Source organism: Myxocyprinus asiaticus, chromosome 35 (assembly GCF_019703515.2).
Source record: "Myxocyprinus asiaticus isolate MX2 ecotype Aquarium Trade chromosome 35, UBuf_Myxa_2, whole genome shotgun sequence".
Taxonomy (NCBI): Eukaryota; Metazoa; Chordata; class Actinopteri; order Cypriniformes; family Catostomidae; genus Myxocyprinus; species Myxocyprinus asiaticus.
The window spans coordinates 24,199,998-24,224,055 of record NC_059378.1 but is presented as its reverse complement, the minus strand read 5'-3'; the positions used below and the strand labels follow the sequence as shown (position 1 = coordinate 24,224,055).

General features: G+C 35.2%; 1 protein-coding gene across 2 annotated transcripts; it reads right to left on the bottom strand.

The window, feature by feature from the left end:
• Nucleotides 1-1,064: 1,064 nt before the first annotated feature.
• LOC127426387 (cadherin-like protein 26) lies at nt 1,065-23,632 on the bottom strand. Of its 2 annotated transcripts, none has more exons than XM_051673175.1 (17): nt 23,501-23,632; nt 20,530-20,646; nt 19,581-19,730; nt 19,352-19,496; nt 18,620-18,783; nt 18,114-18,245; nt 16,890-17,072; nt 14,887-15,182; nt 12,136-12,278; nt 11,760-11,984; nt 10,078-10,299; nt 8,101-8,222; nt 7,816-7,911; nt 3,798-3,884; nt 3,572-3,628; nt 3,367-3,453; nt 1,065-2,015 (listed from the first exon to the last, which is right to left on the bottom strand). In XM_051673175.1, the coding sequence occupies exons 1-17, from the start codon at nt 23,543-23,545 to the stop codon at nt 1,782-1,784; spliced, it is 2,505 nt and encodes an 834-aa protein (XP_051529135.1). In that variant the 5' UTR covers nt 23,546-23,632; the 3' UTR covers nt 1,065-1,781. The 2 variants fall into 2 exon arrangements, with proteins under 2 accessions (XP_051529135.1, XP_051529137.1); XM_051673177.1 differs by lacking the exon at nt 23,501-23,632 and adding an exon at nt 21,742-21,834.
• Between the last annotated feature and the right edge of the window lie 426 nt (nt 23,633-24,058).

Sequence of the window (24,058 nt, the reverse complement as noted above, 5' to 3'; positions counted from 1 at the left end):
AATGACTGGACACTCAAATGCTCTTGAATTTATTTAGATAACAAGAGCTCTAAACTCCCACCCAGCAGACAGGACAATTACACATTTAAAAGAGATTTTCAGCTACAAAAACTTTGCAGAATCTCACAAAAACAAGTCCAGGTCACATTTCACCGAAAAATCAATTAGAATTAGAAAATATATTATTCTGATATTGAATTTACTTACATACTTAGACTTAACAGACCCTAAAACCCTACAATGACTGTAAAAACAACGATTTAAACAACTTTAAACTTCAAATAATACATGACTTTTAACAGAAGAATTAATGTAAGTGCTTTTATAAGATTATAAGCTTCATATTTCTGCCTTTAAACCCTTTAAAAAGGGTGGCCCCATTCACTTCCATTGTAAGTGCCTCACTGTAACCTCGATATTTGCTTTTTTCAAAGAAAAGGAGGGATGAATCTAAAATATTTTTTTTGTGTTAATCAACTTTATGCCACAAATGCTGTTGATTGAGCCTAAACTTGTACTGAACCCGGAATATTCCTTTAAATCCCAGTGACAAGCTTTTGTTTTGATGAACAGCCTCCCTACTTCAAATGTATTATATTCCCTCACTCCTCTATTATAGCCTATGACAAATTTAATAGAGCTGAAATAGTGATATGATAATATGTATTATAAATCTATTTCTGCCTAAAGTATAGTTAATGTTACTATAGTAAATTCAAGCGTGGTCATGTAGAATTCTGTGCCGAATTCAAATGGTTTCTGTGTCTCGCGCCTTGCTTCTCACTGATTCTCGCAAAGCTGCAATGATCAGAGATGCGCGTTTAAGAGCTCGAGACCAGTCTTTGTGTAAAAACATACCTACCTTGCGCTCGCGCTGCTCTTTCCATTGAGCCGTATTCACCTACAGAGTCATACAGGTGCATTAGCGGAGGCTGTGACTTCGTCTATTTGACGCTGCTAAACCAGATACTTCAGATGTGTTGCTAGACTTCAAAATCAGATGAACTACAGTACAACCCATATAATGGAGTCTAGATAAACATTTTAATGCAAACAGGAGCTTGAAGATAGATTTGATTAACATGACTGATAAACGCCCCCCATTTGTAACCTAACGCCACCCTCACTACTAATTTGCCCTAGCGCCCCCTGGCATCCTTTGAACGCCCACTGGGGGGTGGTACCGCCCCTGTTGAGAACCCCTGTTCTACATGATGCTTTTTATTTCATAAGTCAGAGGCAAAAACATAGTCATCATTTTTGAAGAAAAAGAAATTTGAAAAAATACAAAAAATACATTTGGAAAACAATGAAATGTTCAAAGGATACAACCACCTCACAGAACAGGCCAGTACAGCTGAGAAAAGAGCATTAAGTATATGATGCTACTGTATATCCCTGAGTACATTTTTGCTTACATCATTTATTATATATTTGCTTTGTAAACAATCACTGTAAGAAATACAAATCATTGCTTTTCCTATTATTGAGGTAGTAATGACTTGTTTTTGCAGCTGACACTGCACTTGAAATATTGTATATCTTTGCGTGTGTCTTTGCAGGTAGCATCTCTTGTACTTAAAAAACATATACTTTTAAAACAATAAAACAATCCATTATAAGCAAATGAAAAATCCCAAATTATATACTTCATTTGACAATGAAGAACTTTTTTTTCTTTAATCTCCCCATTATTTTTTTCAACAGTTGATCATTTAATTTAAATTGGCCACTCTTTACTATGGGAATGAGACAACATCTTCATTTTCCTAATCACTAAACTATCTGATCCCATTCTTCATCCCTTCTGCTGTGGAGCATATCTCCGGGTAACAGATTAAAGCCAGATGTTTAAAAGCTGGCCCAAGGCCAGAGAGCAGCTCAGGATCAAACTCATTATTGGGCATGTCTATGGGGTCCAGGTCGACAAAGTTCTCAGAGTCATCCGCAAAAGCGTAACGGTGAGGCTCGTGATCAGGCAGCTCATTTTCTATGGACTGTATTGAATGCAGCCTCTGAAAGTTAAAAAAGAAATATGCTTATTGCCAAACAAATGTTATATTTTCCAATCAAAATATCCTAAAAGAGATTTTTAGCTTAGAAAAAGTTGGGGAATCTTACAAAAACATGTCCAGGTCACATTTGATCACAAAATAAAAAGAAAAAAATTCAAAATTATATTTTGCTTCAAGAAAATAAAGTCTATTCTGGGACTAATAGGATATTGGTAAATATAGGTAAATACTTTACAATGAAACATAATACTAACAGAATTGAAATTTAAAAACAAATAAAAAAGAAATAAAATACAGGGTGGCCCCCCCAAAAAACAAGGCCACTATGTTTGATTGCAAATATCTTAAAAATTCATAAAGGTGTTTGCACAATTTTTGACGTACTTCTATGACTTTTTGTAAACAAAGAAATTATGTCACTGTGACATTGTGAGCAACAACTTGCTAAAAATAAATAAATAAGTAAATTGAGCAATCAAACACAGTGGCTCCCTTTGTAGACTGTAGACACAAAGTTTCCATCAGTGCCACTATTTCACTCCCTGCAACAAATATTCATACATAACATCACTGGTTTTGGTGTACCTCAGGTTTGGCTGTACGCTACTTGTTTTCTTTTAACCCTTAAACGCATAACTCGGGTCTTTAGTGACCCAGCACCTCATTCCACCCCCTGTACCTAATCCAGTTTTTGGAGTTGTGCCCAAACCTATTTAGTATTCCTCAATGTCTGTCTTATAAATAATGTAACACAAAAAAATGCCAATTGCAACAAAACAAAAAAAAAAAAAAAAAAAAAAAAGGGGGAAAAATAATAATGTTTTGAGTACCAAAAGTGTATAGGGTCATTAGAAGCCCTAGGTATGTAAGAGTGTCAGGTTTCTTTTTTGCAATTCCATAAATTATAATTTTATGATTATTTCATAGCTATATAAGTTTACTGTCACAGGATATCTATTTATTTGTTTATTACAAGAGGAATGAGTACTACATTCACACACATATATACTCTATAATGTTGATTTTCTGTGCATAAATTTATAAACAATGGCGATTTATCAATATTACACATGCATGAAAACATACATATTATACATGTTATTTCTTACTCAAGGTGGTGCTGATGTGTCAGTGACTGAATTAATTTACATTTGACATTGTTATTTGATGAAGAAGCAACATGGAAGTAAACTACAAGTGTAACACATGAACAGTATGATTTGGCTATTGTCATTTGGGTGTACTACTGAAGTTGTGTAGTAGAATGAATGATAAATGAATGAACATTGCATTCATCTGTTGCTTTGCTGGGTGGAAGGATTGCAGGTGAATCGGGTACATTGAAACTTACCTGCATAAGCAAACTTTGTATGGCAGATCGGCTGATAAAATAGCTATTGTGCCTTCTTTGTGAGCTCCTCCTGCTAAGGGTTGTGCCCTAAGGGCACAAAACATAATCTGTATATTACTGTTCTGAAGATATTTCTCAAGAGCACACTGTTTCACAAGGTGCCAACATGTTCAGACATGTCAAAACAATAAAATGTTCAACTGACCTGAAAGCAGCTGTCACTCCGATACAGAGACTGTTTCCACACCAATGTCTGTTGGTTCTGGTGGAATAGAAGACAGTTGTTGGAATAGGAAATCGAGCTTACTTTTTTTTTTTTTTTTTTTTTTGCAGTTACAAAGAATCATTATGTTACTCATTTTGTAGTCCTTGTTAAATTATTGTGAAAATGCTGTAAATGAACTGCTGTAATTTAATGTATGTGGTTTTACCTCAGGGTAGTATTGCGATCTGTCTCTGGACAAGTATTTATCCGTTTGAACCGAGGACCTTTGAGGACTCAAATTTTTACTTGTTACCTGTGACCAACAAATACAATAGTAATAAAAAACTACAAAAATAAATAAAAATACAAAGGAGTGTTTTTTTAATCTTCTAACAAACTCTAATATTTAAACATTCATAGGATTGTTTTTCTTTCGTTCACATTATGAATGGAAGATAATTATAAACATCTTTTTTTAAAGAGAAAATAAGGGTTTGACATTATAAAATTTACACTTGCATTCATCTTCAAATGACTTGAGAGACTTCAGATATGCTCACTGGTTTTAACAATGCATTCATTACAGAGGGAACATTTCAGCACACTGAAATGATTTTGAGAATGGAACAGCCCTAGAAATGCCTGACTCCCTGGCCAATGCCCTGACAGCTGAACTTGGGAGCTGATTGAAATGCACACAGAGATATTTTATTTACAGAATTGACAACAGCATTCTACTACCAAATTCATTCTCAAAAACCTAATAAAAACCAAATTTTCATTAAATAATAATGAAACTGTTACACTGTTTACTGATTAAAGGATCTTCTACTTCAACTAAACTATAAAAGTTAAAAAAAATTTTTGTCAGTGTAACCCATTAGTCAGATAAAATAACATCTTTAATTTTCACTGTGGGTGTATGTGCGCAAACTGTGGGTGTATTGTATGGTAACAAAGTGGCGCAAAGCACGATTTTCTATTTTTCAGATAAATAAATCATTCGTTTCAATACCACGTGTGTTTGCAAAGCAAAGTCCAAATTCAGCTCCTGCATCTGCAGTTTGGAGATTTCACCATCAGGTGGTAATAAAGTTTATGTCCAAACTCTGGAAACATAGTGAAACATTAAATGATGTCCCTGATGATCACTGCTGTAGCCGTTTTATGAAACAAACATTTGAGTTAAAATATCTATTGGTCATGGTTTATTTTTCAATTATTTTTATTATCATGTTTATATTTACAGTTGAATTTATGATATAATTTTATTGGTATTTTTCCACCTGTTTTCGTTGAGTAATTTTTAAGTCTCTGCAAAAGGGGCCGGTGGAAGAAAATGTTTGGATGATTTTTTTATGTTTCTATAAATGAATTACATTTTTTTCAAAATCAAAATCGACCAGTAGAAGTGAAGAGTGTGCCGATACAATCAATGTTAATACTAGCCATGATTTGTGTTTTAGTTGATGAAAATGATTAATAATACTTATATTCTTTATAATTTAACAGAGCCTTCATCCATATCCTGAACCACATTTTCCATGCGTATAAAAGGAGTGTCACATTCAACATATTTCTATTAAACTAATCATTGCATACAGTCTATTTTCACTACCAACTTCTTATGAATGTGCTATCTTAATTTATATCACTGGTGCTTGAGGGAATGGACTATATAATTGGATGCAGATGCAGCAATAACCATAGAAGAACCTCCAAATTAAATTGCACTTGACCCAGCCCATTAGGGGAAATGAACTAGGGGGGCATAGACTAAGTGCATGCTTGCACGAAAATATTAAAACTTCATGGCTATGCCCATTGACTTTGTGCTTATAACTTATGGCATAGCGCTGCGCGCTGTCAGCCAACCTGTTTTTTCCCCCTATAAAATTAGTGATTTTGTGAGCTCACTTCATGTATACTGAAAACTTAATTGGCTTCAGAAAGCTTAGGTTAGGTTTCACTCTGAATCCTTACCAACTCTTAAAAAACCTTAAGTACATTATAGTATGCATTATCCTTTCATAAGTTACATTAACATTTGCATAGAGTGGCAGTGTTATCTAGGGTAGATTCAAATGCAACCAAATGCATTATTAATATTCATCTGCTGACAAAAATTTGCAATTTGTATTGGTTTATTAAAAATTGTTCGTTGAGAAGATTTTTACCTGTGACTTTTCACACTAAAAGTAATAAACATTCAGACACATATTTCTCACATTCTTGGGAGGGGCTCAGCCCCCTAAAGCTAAAATCCTTGAACCACCCTTGAGTGACTCATTCACATGTTTTGATACTGTCTCTCATACAGTGCATCCAGAAAGTATTCACAGCGCTTCACTTTTTCCACATTTTGTTATGTTACAGCCTTATTCCAAAATTGATTAAATTCATTATTTTCCTCAAAATTCTACAAACAATACCCCATAATGACAATGTGAAAGTAGTTTGTTTGAAATCTTTGCAAATTTATATATATATAAAAATAAAAAAAAAACACATGTACAAAAGTATTCACAGCCCTTGCTCAATACTTTGTTGAAGCACCTTTGGCACCAATTACAGCCTCAACTCTTTTTGAGTATGATGCTACAAGCTTGGCACACCTATTTTTGGGCAGTTTCTCCCATTCTTCTTTGCAGGACCACTCAAGCTCCATCAGGTTGGATGGGGAGTGTCGGTGCACAGCCATTTTCAGATTTCTCCAGAGATGTTCAATCGGGTTCAAGTCTGGGCTCTGGCTGGTCCACTCAAGGACATTCACAGAGTTGTCCCGTAGCCACTCCTTTGTTATCTTGGCTGTGTGCTTAGGGTCGTTGTCCTGTTGGAAGATGAACCTTCACCCCAGTCTGAGGTCCAGAGCGCTCTGGAGCAGGTTTTCATCAAGGATGTCTCTGTACATTGCTGCATTCATCTTTCCCTCAATCCTGACTAGTCTCCCAGTTCCTGCCGCTGAAAAACATCCCCACAGCATGATGCTGCCACCACCATGCTTCACTGTAGGGATGGTATTGGCCAGGTGATGAGCGGTGCCTGGTTTCCTCCAGACATGACGCTTGCCATTCAGGCCAAAGAGCTCAGTCTTTGTTTCTCATGGTCTGAGAGTCCTTCAGGTGCCTTTTGGAAAACTCCAGGCGGGCTGTCATGTGCCTTTTACTGAGGAGTGGCTTCCGTCTGGCCACTCTACCATACAGGCCTGATTGGTGGAGTGCTGCAGAGATGGTTGTTCTTCTGGAAGGTTCTCCTCTCTCCACAGAGAAATGCTGGAGCTCAGTCAGAGTGACCATCAGGTTCTTGGTCACCTCCCTGACTAAGGCCCTTCTCCCCCGATCGCTCAGTTTGGCCGGGCGGCCAGCTCTAGGAAGAGTCCTGGTGGTTCCAAACTTCTTCCATTTATGGATGATGGAGGCCACCGTGCTCATTGGGACCTTCAATGCTGCCGAAATTTTTCTGTACCCTTCCCCAGATCTGTGCCTCGATACAATCCTGTCTCGGAGGTCAGCAGACAATTCCTTGGGCTTCATGGCTTGGTTTGTGCTCTGACATGCACTGTTAAGTGTGGGATCTTATATAGACAGGTGTGTGCCTTTCCAAATCATGTCCAATCAACTGAGTTTACCACAGGTGGACTCCAATCAAGTTGTAGAAACATCTCAAGGATGATCAGTGGAAACAGGATGCACCTGAGCTCAATTTTGAGTGTCATGGCAAAGGCTGTGAATACTTATGTACATGTGATTTTTTTTGTTTTTTATTTTTAATAAATTTGCAAAGATTTCAAACAAACTTCTTTCACATTGTCATTATGGGGTATTGTTTGTAGAATTTTGAGGAAAATAATGAATTTAATCCATTTTGGAATAAGGCTGTAACATAACAAAATGTGGAAAAAGTGAAGCGCTGTGAGTACTTTCCGGATGCACTGTAGTTGTTTCCAACAGCCCTGATGTCTAGGGGAAAGCCACACATTATATTTGAGAGCAACAAATTAAAAGGCATAATCAAAACATGGCATATCTGTCAATGGCGGTTTAATAGAAATGTAGTAAACCATGTTAAAATGCCTCCTGTCTATGGCTGTCTTATCATATCACTATGATGATCATGTAATTTTGGGTGTGACTTTATTACCGCAATTTAAGGGATTTACTACCATATTTAATTGTGGTTGTCACTCCCAAAGCTTTGGAGTTTGTATGTGGCTTTGATGTAACAAATAGAAATGTTTGCCATACCTGCTGAATGCCAGATATCTTTTGAACACCATTACTGGCAGGAGGAGCCTCCTTTGATTGAATATCAGATGCTTCCTTTGGTAGAACATACAGGACCTACAATCAAAGATGAATGTATGTAATATAGAAACATGGTCATTAGTTATCCTTGTGTTAGACTTTTTTTGGGGCATTTCTGTTACACTTACATTAAATACAAAAAGCAAATTAAATGTCTTTGAATGCTTTATTTGGTATTTTGTCAGACTCCAGTTTTATGTCAGTATTTTTAAGGCAAGGTCTTACCATACAATCTGTGCCAGGTTTCTCAATATTAGAAGGCAACAGGGTATCTTCTAAGATGTGATCCACTTGCGCCAGAGACTTTACGTTCCCGCAAGAGCAAGTAAAGAACAGCAGCAGGCATGCTAAGAGGAAAAACATTTGAACTTCTTAAACAAAATTAATTCATTTCATATAGAGCCAAGAACTAAAATGCTTTCATTTCCTAAACATATGTATTTACTCTTTGTTGTTGTTCTACAAGGGTTGCAGAGACAAAACAAATGCAAATAATAAAATTCAACTAACTATAAAATCTAGTAAATGGTTAGTTTTTTTTAAAAAATTATTATTATAGTTAAGTGCATTGTTAGGGTAGCAACTTAAAAGGGAGGAAAAATAAAACACAAAATTAGTTCATTTCATATAGAGCTAATAATTAATATGCTTTCATTTTCTCAAAAATATGTATTGACCCTTTGTTGCTGTTTTGGTAGTGTTGCAGACACAAGACAATAAAAATGCAAATAATAAAATGCAACTAAACATAAAATCTAGTTAATTGTTGTGTTTATGGTTAAATATAGTGAATAGTTAGAACAGCAAAATAAACAGACTCATCAACTTAAAAGGGAGGAAAAAACACTTTGCATATCTTTTGTTGTTGACATCAAAGGATGTCCAAACAAATTCTATTGTATTGTTTTTAAAATGTATCTGTCTTTTAGTGCACCAAAAAAGCAGTAACCTACAATTGTTAAAACAATTAAATAATAATAATAATAATAATAATAATAATAATAACTTTTGAACAATGAACACTTTTGGTACTACTAAAAGTTGATAAAACAATCTTTAAGCAGATACGTGCATTTCAAATAAAAGTATTTCTTCTCTGGGAAAACGGATCAAAAATATTGATGGTTCATTTTGTTTCAGCATACACATTTTTGTCCAATGAAATGCTCTCTAAAATTATAAAGTCCCTCCCTCTACACTGTAAAAATTTTTGTGAGGTAACTTACTTGTAAATGTAAATGTGCATAAATGTACTTCATGTGGTAAAAACTAAATTAAATTGTTTTATTCAGTCCAAAATTTTTATTTTAAATTGAAGTTTTTTTTAGGTGTTAAATATGTTCTCCTTTCCCAGCTTAAAGGTGCACTCAGTAATTTTCTTCATTAAAAAAAGTTTTACTCCTGAAGAAACGAATTGTAATTTTTAAACATATGTATAAATTCATGAGCACTCAAACTGAAATGAAGACACCAGTCATTTCAGTAACCTTATAAAAGCTGTTTTATTCTACATGGAGAGGGTCCACACATGGGGGCTGCCATGTTAGAATGTTACTGATGGCCATGTTTGACCAACCAAAAACTACTCCCTTAATCTCAGTAACTGCTCTTTTATTTGACACTTTCACTCATAGATTAAATTAATCATGGCTGACTGTGAATAGTACATTTTTACAATGGCATCTGTACCTGAAAACTATTGATTTTGAATTATGCTGCATCCATACCACTAGGTGTCAGTGTAAGTCTAATATGACACAAAGACAAAAGTTACTGAGTGCACCTTTAATGTATAGAGACAACTATAAGTATGCCAAAGGTTATTTTTCTTGAAAACTGTAAACACTGTGTCTCTGTGGCGCTATAACAATTCCTCTGTTTGTTTTGAGCGACCCATCCAGTCCGATACAATAACATCAACTCAACCATTGGCATGAGTTTGGGGCGGAACTATCAGTTTGTTCAATCAACAGCAGATGGGGGATGTATTAAAAAGGCTGTTTGAAAACTATTTTTATTTTTGCAATTCCGTTCGGTTGCGCTAGTGGTGCAGAAATTACACGCAGGGCTGTGAATTAGACTAAAGTCCTTCAGTATGTCCTGCCCCAACTTTCTGTCACAATAGTAAATGTCAACACAGGAAAGAAAATTGCGCTTGTCAAATCATTTCATGGGGTCTTTAAATTTTCCAGAAACGCTCACCCAAACTCAGTAGCGAGACAAAGACGATAGTTCCAATCACACCACTTCCCACTTTCTGTTGTGTGTTGCGCTGCAGCAGACAGTTTGGGGAGACTGTACAATCACACGCAGCAACAGTGAGGTTCTGGAGGACATACCTTCCCTGCATATCAGATATTTTCACAACCAATGTGTACAGACCGACATGAACGCTTTTGTGTTTCACCAAATGCACTGTGCTACCTAAAGAACAAAGCAAAAGAGATGACAGAGGATTACAAGGAGTTTTGCACCAACTCTAAATCTAAAGTCTAATCAAACGTTATGTAACTGTAATAACAATCATCAACCAAAGTGTTGACTGTTACGTCTACGGGGCAAATGTACAATAATTACCCCATCAATTTTACAACTGCATGTCTGTCAGCGCACTATCTGTTATTGTTTGTTTTTACCAACTGAGTGACAAGTCCAAATGATTTTCTGTGATAATCTTCAGTATGTTTCAGATGCACAACATAAATTAATTAATTAGTTAATTAAATTCTTTATCAGTAGTTTTGTCTTCAATTGAAAACCAGTTATCTAAACACCTATAAAACATGCCACATATACAAAAAAAAAAAAAAAAAAGAAAAGAAAGTGCACGATTGTAATTCTTACTCATTCACAGTTTTTCTTGTTTTAACATAAACCTCTCTAAAATGTATAGATTCATGCACAAAACAAGAAAGAACAAATTGCCATTGGGGTAAGAAAAATACATTTGAATGAATATTCCAGGTTCAATACAAATTAAGTTCAGTTGACAGCATTTGTGGCATAAAGTTGATTACCACAAAAAATGTTTTAGATTCGTCCCTCCTTTTCTTTAAAAAAAGCAAAAATCTGAGTTACAGTGTGGCACTTACAATGGAAGTGAATAGGGCCCATTTTTGAAGCTTGAAGCTTCTAACTTTATAAAAACACTTTTATTAATTCTTCTGTTAAAACTCATGTATTATTTAACCTGTAAAGTTGCTTAAATCATCACTTTTACAGTCATTTTAATGTTTTAGGGTTTGTTGACACTACATCGTTATGTCAACAAAGCTGTTAAATTGGCTATAACTTTACACAGAAAAGGTTAGTAAGCGATTTTATCACGCTAAAATCATGTTAACACGTATATTGTTCATGTCTTTTGGCTATAATTTTGAAATAGTATTTTAACGTTTACGGATTGGCCCCATTCTCTTCCATTGTAATTGCTACACTGGAACCCATATTTTTGCTTTTTTTAAAGAAAAGGAGGGGCAAGCCAAAAGAAGTGTTTGTGGTAATCAATATTATGTCACAAATGCTGTCGATTGAGCTTAACTTGTATTAAAACCAGAATATTCCTTTAATTCAAAATATATTGTCTGAAAACAAGTAGGCTATTTATTATATTGTATGCCATTTTGCTTTCCAAGGAAATTGTTCTTGTTTTTAGGATGTTTAGACATTTTTACTGGAAAACAAGACAAAAATACTGATTAAGAAAATTATTGTTTGTAGTGTGCTGTCAATAAATTTAACCGGAATGCTCCTTTAAAATATCTATACGTTTATTGATCATCTCGGCAACTGAAACTATATGGCTCTTGGGTTTCATCTGAATGCTTTGAATAAGATACATCTCTTGAGAGTTTATGCAGACACTATAACGTTTTTTTTCTTACCATGGCTAGGGTCGAAGTTCCATTCTTCCTTATGATCCCCTATTACTTCAAAACTGAATGGACCACTGTATGGATCTCCGTCGAGGTCATTAGGAGTGATCTCTGTACTCGACATTCCATCAGACTGGCACACAGAGACCATGTTCTCCTGTAGCATGGGGACATTGTCATTCTTGTCTTCAATGTAGATTTGAACTGTAGCAGTGCTTGTCACTTTAGGATTATCTGGCATGGAAAGTTAACAATAAGAAAAGGAAGAATAAAACATCTTGTTCTATAGAGCTGAAATTAGTTTTGATGAACTCTGTATGGGTTTGTCTAACATTGCCGGTTTTATTTTGTGAGCTGAACGGAAATTGACTGTATTTTGGTTTACCCTTCTCTGTCACAATGACAGTGATTGTATAAGTGCCATTGGTCACATAACTTGACTCTCTGTCCAAGCTCTCTTTTATAAAGATCTCGCCTGTTGTTTCATTTACTCTGACCCAGCCTGCAGGGTCTTGTTCAACAGAATACCTGATGGGGAAAAAAGAAGTTTCATTGATGTTATAATGTTGGGTCTCTATACATGAGCTGCTTATGTTAGAATTTCATTGCATTCGATAACAAAAGATCAAAGCAGTGGCATCTGCAAACTAATGATGCTATAGCTTTTCACAGAACTAACTTTTCTAAGCAATTTTTCAATGACTTTTAACCAACTAGTCCCCAAGGTAATTTTTAAAGGGGTCATGACATGAGGAATCAAAGTTTCCTTGATTTTTCCTTGATTAGAGATCATTGTACTATAAAAACATACTGTAAGTTTCAGAACTCAAAACTTTTTTCTCACTGCAAAAACAGCATTTATTGAAACCAAGCTGCCAAAATAACTCATTCTCTACTTCTTCCACATTGTGATGTCACAATGTGGTAGACATTTGCATCTGACTGTCCCCAAAACAACACATCAAAGCCTAATTTACCTTATCACTTTCATAGTTTGCCCAGCAGTGGTGAGCAGTGAGCTGGCAAGTAGAAAGCAGGTCAGTCAAGAGCAGAGAGCCAATTATAACAGTGGGCGTTTACTGTTAAGTCTTAAAAGAGAAGCAGCACCAAAACCCAAGCGTTTCTGACAGAGGGTCAGAATGAAGGTGGAAAGTGATCATGTTTTACAAATATAAGACTGTTTTTTGTGCAAAAAACCTTACTAATATTATAAGTGAACCTCAAAGAACATGTCATGACCCCTTTAAGTTCACACATATGTCCAAGCAGAGTAACTATAGGTTTTGTTCCTATAACTACAGATATGTTCAACTCATGTTAAACAATTACAAAGTGTCCATATTCTGTACTTTTTTGTCATAATCATGAGCGATATTGTTTTATAATTTGAAACCGAACAAGGGCAGATCTTCCGGGGTGGCATAGGGTGGAAAATGCCACCCTAAGAAAAAGCATTGCCACCCCATCTGCCACCCCAATGTAAGTATCCAAACGTATTAAATATAAATGTAAGTATATTATAGCTGATGTTGACATTGTGTAGGGGTTTATTTATGTCAAACTGCCTAAACTCTCACTGAACGCACAAATGACTACAGACTAACCAGGTGAGCTGATTGTTGATGAGGCACACCGGTGCACAGTGTGTTTCCTCCCTATATAAAATGTTTCATGGCTGGGTTGTGTGATAGGAGATGGTTGTTTGTGAACTGTGTCATCATGTTCACTCAGGCGCATATTGTTTGTTTTTTTCCCAGGTTCCCGCTGCTGGTGCGGAGAGTTTGTGGTTGTCACTGTCTGAATTTCAGAGTTCACTGTTTTTCATATACAGAAATATCCATAAATGTGATTTTGTTTCTGCTACTCTCATCTCCCTGCATCTGTTGCTGCAGTTTTAAAGTGTAACACCCATCCACTGACATACAGATGCAATCTTGTTTTTTTTAAATAAAAAGTTATATTTAGGCGATTTAGAATCCAAAACCTCTAAAAACTAAAGGCAAAAATTTACCACTAGATCAGTTAGTCATGTTCTTAATCATAGTGCTGATCTATGTATTCATCTACTGACTAACAAAATCGCAAGACTGATAGTGGCAGATGTAGAAATTAAATGACCATATTGTGTGAAATATTTGGGTGCTTGAATTGGTCATTAAGAATGACTGTTGATTGAAACAGGTAATTTAAAAGAATCTTTTGCTGTGCATAGCATAATTAATATACATGAGTTTTGCAGCAATGCCCCCCACAGTGTAATTTTCTGTACAGTTTATTTTTATTTAGACCTAACTTTGTGTTAATTCACTTTCAAATGGCTTATTCCAGCTGTAACAAAGGTGATAGGTCTACAGGACTAGAATAACATGGTATATGCATGCATTTCCCATCCATGGGTACACTTAACAAAAAATAAAATAAAATAAAATTGGCCTGCATAAGGTGGTGACGTTTAGTCCAGATTGCCGGTTCTATATGTGAAGCTTAGGAACATTTAGAATTTGGTGATGTGTATAATAGACAATGTCTTGGTGCTCTGGAGATATACAATTTGTTATTTGTTTTTTATTATGCAAAAAAAAAAAAATAATAAATAAAAAATGTTACTATATGGTTACTGTGGAAATGCAGTTGTATCGCAAATTAATGGACATTTGTAATTTAATAGTGACTCCAATTAATGAACTACTTGTTGCAATGAAGCTTGGTACCTTCATCAATAAAAACTACGTATGGGCGCTTGCTTTGGTGTTGCCACCCCTCATAGTCTGCATGCCACCCCCTTGCCACCTCATAAAAACATTTCTAGATCCGCTCCTGGAACCGAACAAACTTATTTTTTGAGATGCTTTGGTTGAAGTGGATTTGATTTATTTATTTCAAATAAATGCCACTTGGTTTAATATTTTGTTATTTAATGCAAAGATGTTCATACATTTTTAAGTTTGGCTTAAGTGTCCAAATAATATTGTATAATTTTACACTGGCTTTCATTTAGCCAAGACAGCATTCTGTATTTGACCAGTTTAGATCATAGTTGTGACAAATGACTTTACTATTAAATAAGAGATTAATAGAATTTTTCAAAAGTACTACAGTAAATAACATCGAGCATATGAAAAACTGAAGAACATACTGTAGTGTGTAGGGATGCGTGGTATCAGGATCTACAGCTGTTACTCTGTCCACAAAAGTTCCAATGGCACCATTTTCTTCCATGATGATTTTACTCCTTGGCTTGGGAAAATATGGGGGTTCATTGACATCTTCCACTGCAATGGCAATATCTCGAGAGGACAGTGTTGGTGGATTTGTGATGAGAGTCCAGAGGCCATTTGCAGATCTCTCTTTCACCTCACATGAGAAATAGGGTTCTTCGTTCTCAACAGAAATGGTGATTTTTCGTTCTGCTTGTTCTTCATAGTCTAAGGGCTGCATGCACAGAATTGCAAAAACTAATATCATAATATATTCATGATTATTCCACTCTTTGTTTGGGAGAAAAATCGAAAATACTGGACCTTAATATACCTGTGCTTACTAGATACATTTTTGCATGTGTGATTAAAAGCTTCTCTCTTTTTTTTTTTTTCAAGATCTCACTGTGAATTCGGTGATAGTGGGTTGAAAGTTCTGCTGCTGAAATCGGTCTGTTCTTACCTAAATTCAAACCACTGCCCCCAGTGGCCAAAGCTGGAAGTGTTGTTTGAACGTATAGGCTCCAGGTGAAATGTCCACAGAGTGAGCGAGTTGAATTTTAAGTTGTAAAAGATGTAATACAGCGAACAGGAATGCATATTTTTAAACATACGCCCCAACTCAAACCCTAAACCTAACCATCAGTGGAGTAAAAAAGTAATTTTAAAAAGAAAAATCAACCTCCAATTGACGCTCATCATTGTTTCTGTAAATGCAACTACATCCTGGATACCATAGACCAGAACCCATCTTTCTGTTTGTGCAACGCACTCAGTAACACCACAGAAAAAGGTAAACACATTTGAATTGATGCAAAAATGTCTAATGGGGGATGGCACTTGTCAGTTTTTTTGGCAGAATGGGGTCGAATTTAGGGTGCCGGAACATTCGATAGCAAGATGTTGATTTCCCATGTGATCATGTTGACATTATAGTTATTAATATAAACAAAAAGTAACTTTACAATGAAATAGGAATAATTAAGCATTTATTTTAGCTTCTAACTTAAAATGACATATATATATATATATATCCCTAACCCTACCAACATGTCATGAGCAGGCACAGTGTGACAAAAGTATCAGCGACAAGCTACAGCATTTCTATTGCCATGTGGAATGCAAAACTGCTGTGTGACTCAAAATAATCACAGACAATCAGAACATATTTGATGTATAATGTAGTTATGTGCTTCAATTTTGGACCAATGTGATTTCACTGTGGACAGGGCTACTAAAAACATCACAGAAATAAAAACCAAGCGACTAATAAAATGTCCTATTGCTTCACACTGACAGCGAATAAAGCACTGGAGGTCGCCGAGTTACTGTACTGTTGGTTGCCCGTGGGTGTTCATACTCAGCTGCCTTTTCCAACCGCTTCACTGTCTGCACTGCCGATACCTGAAAGGTGCCCCGAATTGTGCATGACACAATTCTGCATAGCATTGCTGTGCATTTGCATGAAGTTAAACTTTGTTGCATCACCCACTAATGGTGGGTAATTTTATTCATCCCAGTGACATCCCAGTGTCATTTGAATCGGTTCATCAAAAAATTAGTTCACATATGTTCAGTGACCATTCTGTGGATGATTACATCTTTACGCCAGTAGGTGGCAACAAATTAGCATCTTTGTTGTGAGAGAGTCATTGAATCATGGACTCCATCAACCACTCCTGTAGTGAACAATGAGTTACACTACTTTTTAATGCCTACAGTAATTAGATTACAGTAACTAATTACTTTGTAATCCAGTTACACCCAACACTGTATATAAAGCATAGTAATAAACAAAATAATATACCCACATAATGTTCCATCTGTGCACTAAAAAAAAAAAAAAAACAATTTAAAAGAATATTTGTTTCTTTTATTCATCCCCAGACATTGTGAATTTTATCATAACATTAACAGAAAAGCCTGCAGTGTGTAAACATACCTTAACAACTGTAAGGATTCCATTATTGGTATCTGGATCAGTGTGGATGGAGAAGTGGCCACTCTTATCTCCCTTTACAGAGTATCTGACTCTCCACGCTGCAGTGGAACGTGTGTCAGCATCAGTTGTGTGTATGGTGAGGGGGGAGGTACCATTCGTCCCCTCTGCAACTTTACCTGAACCCTAAATGAGCGGAACATTTAAAGAGATATTTTAACCAAAAATTTAAATTCTGTGATAATGTACTCACATCATGTAGTTTCAAACATGTATGCAGTTTTTTTTCCTGTGGAACAAATTAGAAATGTGGAAAAATATTTTCTTTACAAGGACAATTAAAAGCCTGAACACAGAACACAAATGAAGATTTTAAGAAGAATATCTCTGCTCTGTAGGTCCACACAATGCAAGTGAATGGTGACAAGACCTTTCAAGCTCCAAAAATCCCATAAAAGTAATCCATACGATTCCAGCGGTTAAATCCATATCTTTAGAAGCATTATGATAGATGTGGGTGGGAAACAGATCAATATTTAAGTCCTTTTTTACTATAAATCTCCAGAAAGTAGAGATTTATAGTAAAACATAATTTAAATATTGATGTTACTCACCCAAAGCGATTGCATTGCTTCAGAAGACATTTATACTTGCATTGAAAGGGCCTACAGAGCTGAAATATTCTTCTAACAATCTTCACTTCTGTTCAGCAGAAGAAAGAAATTCAGTCATACATCTGGGATGGCATGAGGGTGAGTAAATAATGAGAGAATTTTCATATAGTGTCCATGGCTATCCAAAGGACAAAAACACTTAGGTGAGGAACACACACACACACACACACACACACACACACACACATACATACATATATATATATATATATATATATTTTTTTTTTTTTTTTTTTTTTTTTTTTTTTTTAAATCCAGTCCTCCACCATGTCAAAATGCCATTGGTTCTCACATGTTGTAACCAAACATGATGCTACTAAATGAATATGCAAAATGGAGAATAAAATTTGAGCTGCAGATTTTCAGATATAATTTTGGTCTGTTCCTCAAACAAAGCTATCCTATGGCTTCAGAAGACTTGGAATATAATGGAAAAGTAACATGTTTTAGAACAACATGGGTGTGAGTAAATTTCATTTTGGGGTGAATAGTGTTTCCCTATGAACTCATGTATGTAATTATTTTTTAATATGCTGGAAAATTTAACACTAACCATTTGTCCTGTGATAACTGGTGGATGATTGTTGCCATCCAGCATACTGACAATTATAGTAGCTGTGCTTGACAACTTTACAACCTCTCCACGGTCCTTCGCTTCAACCAGTATAGTGTATTTATTAGCCGCCTATAAAGAAAACCAGTAGGACACTAATGTTTAAGATATAAACAAACAAAAAAAAGCATTTTGCAGGACTTTGTAAATGTCAACATATTATACACACTACAATGCATGTTTTCACATGTTATTATAACATTGTACTGAACTTTAATACAGATGCCTGTTGGTTTACTATGTCGGGCACTAACATGACAGCTCATGTTTTATGACTGCAATTTGCCAATTCGATCATGACACACAGGTTTAACAGGCATGAAACATTTTGAATAGTATGTTAGGACCTGAATGCACTGTGCTAGTAACAACAAAGTAATAATGTATACATTGAGTTAATAATCAAGCTGTCTCAAATGTCTCCAATGTGCGTTGATGGTTTTTACCTCATAATCCAGACATCCTTTAAAAGATATCGCGCCACTATCTTGGATGAAGAATTCTGCATTTTTAGTACTTGGGGTTACAGAGATGAGTTTGTAATCAATGATGGAATTGAGAGTTCCTGGTTCGTCTTTATCAGTGGCTAATAGACCTACAACAAATGTGCCTGAAAACAGATGATGTGCAGAAAATGACTTTTTGTTTGTTTTGTTTTGCTATTAAAGATATCAATGAAGCAAACAGACAACATATCTCCTATTTGTACTTTATTTATTAATATTTTAAAACCAAGTGCTCACAAAAACAGTGGCCTATAAATATTTTTGCACAAATCTTTGCCATTTTTGCAAGTGTACCAGCTGGTGTCAAAGTGATTCACTGATTGTGAATTTCTGTCAAATGTTTTGCATGAAACGTGTGCTTGTGCTATCTTTCTGTGTAATAAATGGTTTAACATTTTGTTATATAAAGTAATGACATCCATACTCTGTTAAAAGTGGTAACCTGCAACTGTTATCTTAAAGGTCTATTTCTACTTGATCTAACCCTGTATGTATGTAATTTGAGGCTGAATGTTGGACTGAGGTTTGCTAAAGCTAGCAGCAACACATCACAAAGTCATTTTTAAGTGTGGCCTAAGTGCCCAAATACTTTTTGGGGCCATTGTATGTATAATTAACTTATTTATATGCAATATACCTTATACCTGAAATCAAAATCATAGTTCTACTGACCTTGTTTAGTTGCTTCATGTAGAGTGACCTGATAAATCTTTCTCTGGAAGACTGGTGGGTTGTCGTTGATGTCCAGTATGTTGACCTCCATGCCTAGCTGTGTGTCTACAGCCAGGTTGGACCTATTTCTTGCTTGAAAGGTCAGCTTTGAAGCAGTGATGAAATTGGGGTTTAAACATATGGCCTTCATATTACCGTCATATTAAATAAAAATTTGGATTCCTCTTACCATCAGAACATTGTACTGCTCAAAGTCAACTTTGCAGTGGACTTTGATGACTCCTGTCTTTGGATCAATAGAAAGAACACCCTTTGGAGCTTCATCCACACCTTTGCCTTTTAGCATGAAGTCCACTAAATAGCTCCGCTCCAATTTAATCTAAAGTTTGGTTGAAGAAATTTTCTCAGGAATGCACTCAATGTTTTTTTTTTTTTTTTTTTTTTTTTATAGAATTATGGTACCTTGTTTATGGTAAAATAAAGATTGCTACATAATAATTTGTCATTTAAATGATGCTTTTTATCCAAAGCAATTTAGGCTACACATTCAAAGACATTAATATAGATTTTAATAAAACAATATATATATATTTTATTTATTTATTTATTTATTTATTTTACACAGCATGTGGGTTGAAATCTTTTGATGGCTGTGTTAACTGTTAAGACAGTATTGAAAAATTTATCAATTTGAAAATTATTTATGTTTTGTTGTAAAACTTGAATTTCATTGAATTTGCAATTCGGTAAATTCCTCTTCTGTTATTTAAATTCAAATTACAGTTCAAAATCCTTTGGGGCATAGCCAGTTCAAATCATGGAGACAGCCAATTCACATATTCTACACTCAAAAAAATTATTTTAAAATGTACACATTTCAGTTTCAAAATCAAAACAAAATTACATTACAATTATTTGAGTTATCTTTAATAAAATAAATTAAAAAAACAAAATATATTTTTTTAAACATTACATAGTTCAATATGATGAATTTATTTATAAATAAATATTTTTTTAAGTGTGAATTTGCACAGATCTTAAACCAAAAGTATACACCACCTCATTAATATAACTTTGTACTGTATTGTAACATTTAATGTTTTCTGGGCACACTGTAGAACAATTATTGAACTCGTGCAGTTCTTTCTAGTACAGCATATTAGAGCATTGATACTTACCTGTCCCAATTCGTATGGAAAAGGTCCTGGGTATTCCTCCACAATGTCAAACGAGTCTATAATCCAGGATCTTTTATAACGTCTGAGAAGCTCTGTGCTGCACAAACAAAGCGATCCCTTTTAACAGAAACAGAACATGTGTTATTTTAGTCTTTAAACGTGTTATATACAGTAGGAGCTTTAAAGGGATAGTTCACCCAAAAATTTAAATTCTCTCACCATTTACTCACCCTCCTGCCATCCCAGATGTGAATGACTTTCTTTCTTCTATAGAACACAAACAATGATTTTTAGAAGATTATCTCAGCTCTGTAGGTCCATACAATGCAAGTGAATGGTGACCAGACCTTTGAATCTCCAAAAATCACATAAAGGCCACATTAAAGTAATTCATATGATGGTTAAATCCATATATTCAAAAGTGATATGATAAGTGTGGGTGAGAAACAGATCAATATTTAAGTCATTTTTTTATTTTTAATAAATCTCTACTTTCAATTTCACATTCAATCACATTTTAAAAGTGAAAAGGACTTAAATATTAATCTGTTTCATATCATATCGCTTCAGAAGACATGGATTAAACAACTGAAGATTTATGGATTACTTTTATATGGCCTTTATGTGATTTTTGGAGCTTCAAAGATCTGGTCACCATTCACTTGTAATATATGGACCAACAGAGCTCAGATATTCTTCTAAGAATCTTTGTTTGTGTTCTGCAAAACAAATTAAGTCATACACATCTGGCATGGCATGAAGGTGAGTAAATGATGAGAGAATTTTTATTTTGGGCGAACTATCCCTTTAAGGAGATGATAGGTAGAATCTGAGCCTGTGAATGGTGACTGAGGCTGTCAGTCAAAAATCTTCTCCTTATGTTCCACAAAAGATAGTCATATAAATTTTGAACAACATGAAAGTGAGTACATGACAACAGAATTTTCATTTTTGGGTGAACTATCTAGTTAAAAGATGAGGAACTATTTATTAAACAGACCACCTTTTCAACTGTAAATCACAGGACTGTTCTGTCCTTTATTTGCTCTCATAAATATACACTCACTGGGCACATTATTATGAACACTATGGTACTAATAAAGTTCCCGATGTGGTCTTCTGCTGTTGTAGCCCATCTGTATCAAGATGTGTTGTACATTCTTAGTTGTTATTCTGCTCACTACAATTGTACAAAGTATTTATCTGAGTTACCTTAGCCTGTCTGTCAGCTCGAACCAGTCTGGCCATTCTCTGTTGACCTCTCTCATTAACATGGCGTTTCTGTCCACAGAACTGCCGCTTAATGGATGTTTTTTGTTTTTGGCACCATTCTGAATAAAATCTAGAGATTGTTGTGTGTGAAAATCCCAGAAGATCAGCAGATATACAAATACTCATACCAGTCCGTCTGGCACCAACAGTCATGCCACGGTCGAAATCACTGAGATCAAATTTTTCCCCATCCTGATGGTTGATGTGAATATTAACTGATTCTCCTGACCCATATCTGCATGGTTTTATGCATTGCACTGCTGCCACACAATTGGCTGATTAGATAATTGCATGAATAAGTAGGTGTACAGGTGTTCCTAATCAAGTGCTCAGTGAGCGTAAGTGTTATATGGCCTGATATAAAATATGGCATTGTTTGTCAGAGCAGCTGTGTATGAGGTGGTGGTAGCCTCAGAATTATGAATAGACCCTTTCCACATTTTGTTGGGTTTGGAATATGGAAGTAAACTATAGCGGGGTAAAGTTATATAGAGGTACATGGCAGACCTATCAAAAATTATTTTTGCATTTCCATATGCTCCAGCAGCAAAATAAATCCACTATTACATTTCCAAGACTTTCCAAAAGAGGAAAACAAATAGAGAGAGATGGCTTACGGTAGTCAGAAGAGAGACTGGGCCCTTTTTTTATTATTAATATTAATGCTATGGGTAATACAGTATAACACAAAAAAATATCTGTTGCTAAGTTAGGGCAGAAATATGTCACCACAATCGGTGAAAAGGTTCCATTCAGTGGTTAAACCTAAAGGCAAGAGAAAATCGGAGAAGATGGGGTCATCATGTAACAGCTTTGTCTTTCATAGTATACGGATGATAATGGAGCATGGAAAATGACATTTAATTAACATTCAACATCAACATTGTTTCGGTCATTTCTTCCATAGAGGCAGTCAGAGGACACATATTTTTGCTGACTCTTTTGAGTCACCTTAATTTACTTTGACTATATGTTTACCTGACTGAGAGAATTCAAAGTTGTGAAACAGGTTTGGAAAAGGCTCTATTTGACTCTTTTATGGCTGTTTTTCTGAACTGACCCTCAAAAAGATAAATCTCCTGGCTATGGGCTCATGTTACAGAAATAAATGTGTAAAAAAAAAAAAAAGAAAACACTTAAAAACACAGTTGGGTCATAAAATGAGTGTAGCAGAGAATGTGAAAATGTCTCATAACTCTCTCATTTTTAAGAACTGCTCAGTCTGGAGATCAACACAATGACCAACAACTGTGTAGAATTAGAATTACCTTTTTTCTACAACATAATAAATTCTTTTTTTGCTCAAAAGTTCATGTTAAATTACAATGTCAGAAAAAAAAAGCAGAAGAAAAAAAAATCACAGCACTGTGAAAACGTTTAATCGGGTAACTTAAAAAATGTGCTTCAATTTAGTGACACCTAAACTGACTAGTTTTATTTAAGTCAAATATATTATGTGGTATGACAGGATCAACATGACAACATTAGGTTACACCAATAAAAGTGATTTTTTAACATGTCTGAATACATGATTACATTTATTATACACCTTTACAGTTTTGCAAAACAATGTTTAAAAAAGTAGAGCAAACCAATCAATGCATGGATTGAAAAGACATTTTGATTTACTCTAAAGATATAATTTAACCTTGAAGATCACCAATTAAACAACTGTGACAGGAACACAAACTGTACTTACCAAAAGTACCAAAAAGTAGAACATTTTTGTGTCCATGCAGTTCATAAGATGTAAAGTTAATTAACACCATCAGCTTCTCACAAACTCTCATACTCAGTGCTGCTACTGCACTCAAAGCGTACTCATACCTGTGAAAAGACAAACAGGTAACTAAACCCTAGGGCAGTGTGAGCTACAGAACTATTATGTACACCGACATTATAGAGAGAGACATTATACATGTTTCTACAGGAGAGAGAGAGTCTATGATTTAAGAAGGGAGCTGAATTTTACTGCCTGGTCATCTACTTACCTAATTTATCTTACTTTATATCCGTTTGTTTTACATCCAGTGGGTCTTCATGTGCATAAGTTGCACCAGCAGTCACTGTAGCACAATTAGATACAGTTACTCACCCATCCATAAATCACACCTACCTGTGATAACACCTGCAACACCAGCCAGTGCCATCAGGGTAACCATGAGACCACCACTAATCCATTTCAATAATCCAATCAATTCGGCAGTTGTTTAAAGAGAAGAATCTTGACTGAATAATTGTTCCTGAATATTCTGGT

Coding starts and splice junctions, on each gene's coding strand:
- LOC127426387 (XM_051673175.1), bottom strand. CDS start 23,545: ATGAACTGCATGGACACAAAAATGTTCTACTTTTTGGTACTTTTG. Junction 19,497..19,580: donor AGCAGTACAATGTTCTGATG/GTAAGAGGAATC, acceptor ACTGCTTCAAAG/CTGACCTTTCAAGCAAGAAA. Junction 7,912..8,100: donor AACCTGGCACAGATTGTATG/GTAAGACCTTGC, acceptor CTTTGATTGTAG/GTCCTGTATGTTCTACCAAA.